Source organism: Austrofundulus limnaeus, unplaced genomic scaffold (genome assembly GCF_001266775.1).
Source record: "Austrofundulus limnaeus strain Quisiro unplaced genomic scaffold, Austrofundulus_limnaeus-1.0 Scaffold195, whole genome shotgun sequence".
In the NCBI taxonomy this organism is placed as follows: Eukaryota; Metazoa; Chordata; class Actinopteri; order Cyprinodontiformes; family Rivulidae; genus Austrofundulus; species Austrofundulus limnaeus.
Window position 1 is genome coordinate 859,275 of NW_013952597.1, and position 3,034 is coordinate 862,308.

The window sequence follows — 3,034 nt, forward strand, 5'->3', positions numbered from 1 at the left end:
GTTTTTTAATGCTGAACATATTGTTTTGTTCTTATGAATGAATGAAACAAATAAATAGACATCTTTTAATATAGTTTGACAAGGCAAAATACTTATTTAAGATATCTCTAATTATATTCTGAAATAACATTTAGGTATGGAGACTCCAGTTCAAGATATCTTAAATGTATCTTCAGATATGAGATTCACTGTACAGTATAAGATACAATTAATGCAAATTTCAGACTTTTTTATGTTCTGTAAATTGTATTTAAAACAAAGCTGCTGCTGTTGATCATTCTGTTTTCATAAGCAGCCCTCCCAAGGCCATTACGGGAAACACTGGAAATGTMTAAAAAAGTTTACTGAAGATGTTTTTGTTAATGGAATTGACTGACAACCATGTTAATATTTTTGTTGTACAAAATAGAAGGAGAGTCGCGTAAATTTATGTTTTCATAAAACAAGTAGCAGCCCCCACCCACCCCACACCAAGACCAATTTCCTAGGGGAAACACTGGTATTTCTAGAAGGTCTACTTAAAAACATAAGTCTTCCTTTATTTCCTCTCTAACAGGTAAAGTACTACAACGCAGAGGTTTATGAGGTCGGACGTTTTGAGGACGCCATCTTGAAGTATCAGGTAAATCAGAGGGATGTRTTTATCTTTAGGCTCAGATTGTTTCCTTTACTTTGTGGTAAACTTTACACAAAGCTGTGTGGAAGTGAGTCAGCATTTCTGTGATGACAGATGCTGATTCAGCATTCGTACGGTTTTCCTCCTTTTTATATTATTGTGCATCTTTTGCAGGCTAACTTCTGCTGTTTTAACCATTAAAAGTGTTTGGCTCATTCAGGAGATAGGTTCTATGACTTTTGTGTAATTTTATACTTTTTAAAATATTTAACTTCGTTTACAAATATTTAATAGTAATGCATTGAGATCTCAATCTCTCTAAAACATTGTCTCTTAAGAGCTCTGCTTCAGCATACTGTTTTGTCTTTGGCTGCTTTTAGATTCAAGCTAGTCTTTGGTTTAATTTTAACTAGGTTTGCTTTTTACTTTTAGCTTCTAGCTAGCCTTATGCTACCTGTTGTTACTACTTTTAGCCTTTGGCTATTCTTTCATTGCACTTTGCTGCCATTTTACTGCTTTTGCTTTAACTCAGTTTCAGCTTCTTCAGCAAATGTTAGCAGTCTTTCAGCTCTCACCGTCATTTTCTGAAAAAAAAATTCAGTTTCTTATGACAAGATCTAGTTGCTATATGATGACAAGTACATGCACAACAGGTAACATCACCAATARATGATATGACAGATTAATTACAGCTTGTCCAATAGCAACACGTTCCTGAAAACTCTCCATTGTCCTGAGTTGTGTATCCCTGCTAGTTTGACCTCTGCTTCCTGTTTATTACATTCATGTGTAACACCAACATCTGATGTAATTACACTTTGCGTAGCCTGGTTGATTTACTCTAAACCAATAGATGGAAACGTGTCTAATTTGCATTTCTTTTGTAYATTTTAAAAGTTTGCTCAAAATTTGCGTTACAACTGGATGGAAACATGTCTACAGTGAGCTGTAGTGAGGGTAGGGAGGAGGTGGAAGAGGGTCCAAAGAGGTAGAGGGAACATTTAGTGACCGATGAAGGGAGCGTTTGACTCGTATCTTCATGTTTCTTGTCTTCTGGTCCAGTCCTCGGAGTGGAAAACTCAGGCTTCCCTGGCTTTACTCAACCAAACCCAGAACGTGGTCATCGGCTCGGGTCTGCTGGCCGGCTCCCTGCTCTGTGCCTACTTCGTCACAGAGGGAAAGTTTCAGGTACCGACACCATCCCAATTCAAAACATTTTGATTTCATGTCCTGAAACATTACCATCAAAAGACAAACCTCTGATCTCAGGTTGGAGACTTTGTTCTCTTTGGCACTTATATCATCCAACTCTACACCCCTCTGAACTGGTTTGGAACATATTACAGGTGAGAGAAGAGACTTTAAATCTGACCAGCTAATTATGTGCTTAACTCTGATTTGGTCTAATTGTTTGTTTGTTTGTTTGTTTGTTTGTTTGTTTGTTTCTGCAGAATGATCCAAAATTCCTTCATTGACATGGAGAACATGTTCCAGCTGTTTGAGGAGGAGGAAGAGGTGCGTTTGAAGCTAAAGTGTGTTTTCATGTTGCCTGTGTGCGGATATGTAATGTTTTATTTTTCATTATTTTGCAGGTGAAGGATAAAGTAAATGCAGGAAATCTGCTGTTCAGACAGGGAAAAATAGAATTTGAGAACGTCTGCTTCAGCTACACAAATGGGTTCGTTCACGTTTGCCTTCAGTGATTTTGATGCAACAGTTAGTTTGTATGTAATGGAACTGAATCTCACATCATCTTGTGTTTTAAAGCAAAGAGATCCTCAGGGACGTTTCCTTCACTGTTCTTCCGGGACAAACAGTTGCACTGGTACGACCACTTTTAAACCAAGAGATTCAGCTTCTCGTCACTCCTGTAATCAGCTTGTGTCGTCTCTGGTTTTATTTTCTGTTCCTTTCGAAAGGTTGGGCCATCTGGTTCTGGGAAGAGCACCATCATTCGACTGCTGTTCCGCTTCTACGACGTTCAGGGGGGCTGCATTCGCATCGATGGCCAGGACATCTCAGAGGTAGGTCTAGGAACCGACAGTTAGCAGTTCATGGGTTTGTGAAATGTTTCGCTAACACTCATGCCGTCGCCATGCAGGTGAAGCAAGCATCTCTGCGCGCTCACATCGGCGTGGTTCCCCAGGATACCGTCCTCTTCAACGACATCATCAGGGAAAACATTCGCTACGGTCGCAACACCGCCACTGACCAGGAGGTGGAGGAGGCCGCCGTCGCCGCTGACATACACGATAAAATCATGACGTTCCCTGAAGGTGGCGCCGTCTCTCTGTGACGCTCAACATCTGGGTTCCATGTGTTTAAACTCCTGTTCATCTGTAAAAACGTGTGTGTGTGTGTGTGTGTGTGTGTGTGTGTGTGTGTGTGTGTGTGTGTGTGTGTGTGTGTGTGTGTGTG

General features: G+C 40.2%; 1 protein-coding gene across 1 annotated transcript in view; it reads left to right on the forward strand.

Moving 5' to 3' along the window:
• Window positions 1–3,034, forward strand: part of abcb6a (ATP binding cassette subfamily B member 6 (LAN blood group) a) — a gene marked incomplete in the record, with an annotated part of 13,198 nt that overhangs the window by 7,710 nt on the left and 2,454 nt on the right. Inside the window, 8 exon segments of the mRNA XM_014018569.1 lie at window positions 557–622; window positions 1,679–1,804; window positions 1,886–1,962; window positions 2,068–2,131; window positions 2,209–2,294; window positions 2,384–2,441; window positions 2,536–2,640; window positions 2,718–2,892. Coding sequence (XP_013874023.1) covers window positions 557–622; window positions 1,679–1,804; window positions 1,886–1,962; window positions 2,068–2,131; window positions 2,209–2,294; window positions 2,384–2,441; window positions 2,536–2,640; window positions 2,718–2,892 — 757 coding nt within the window.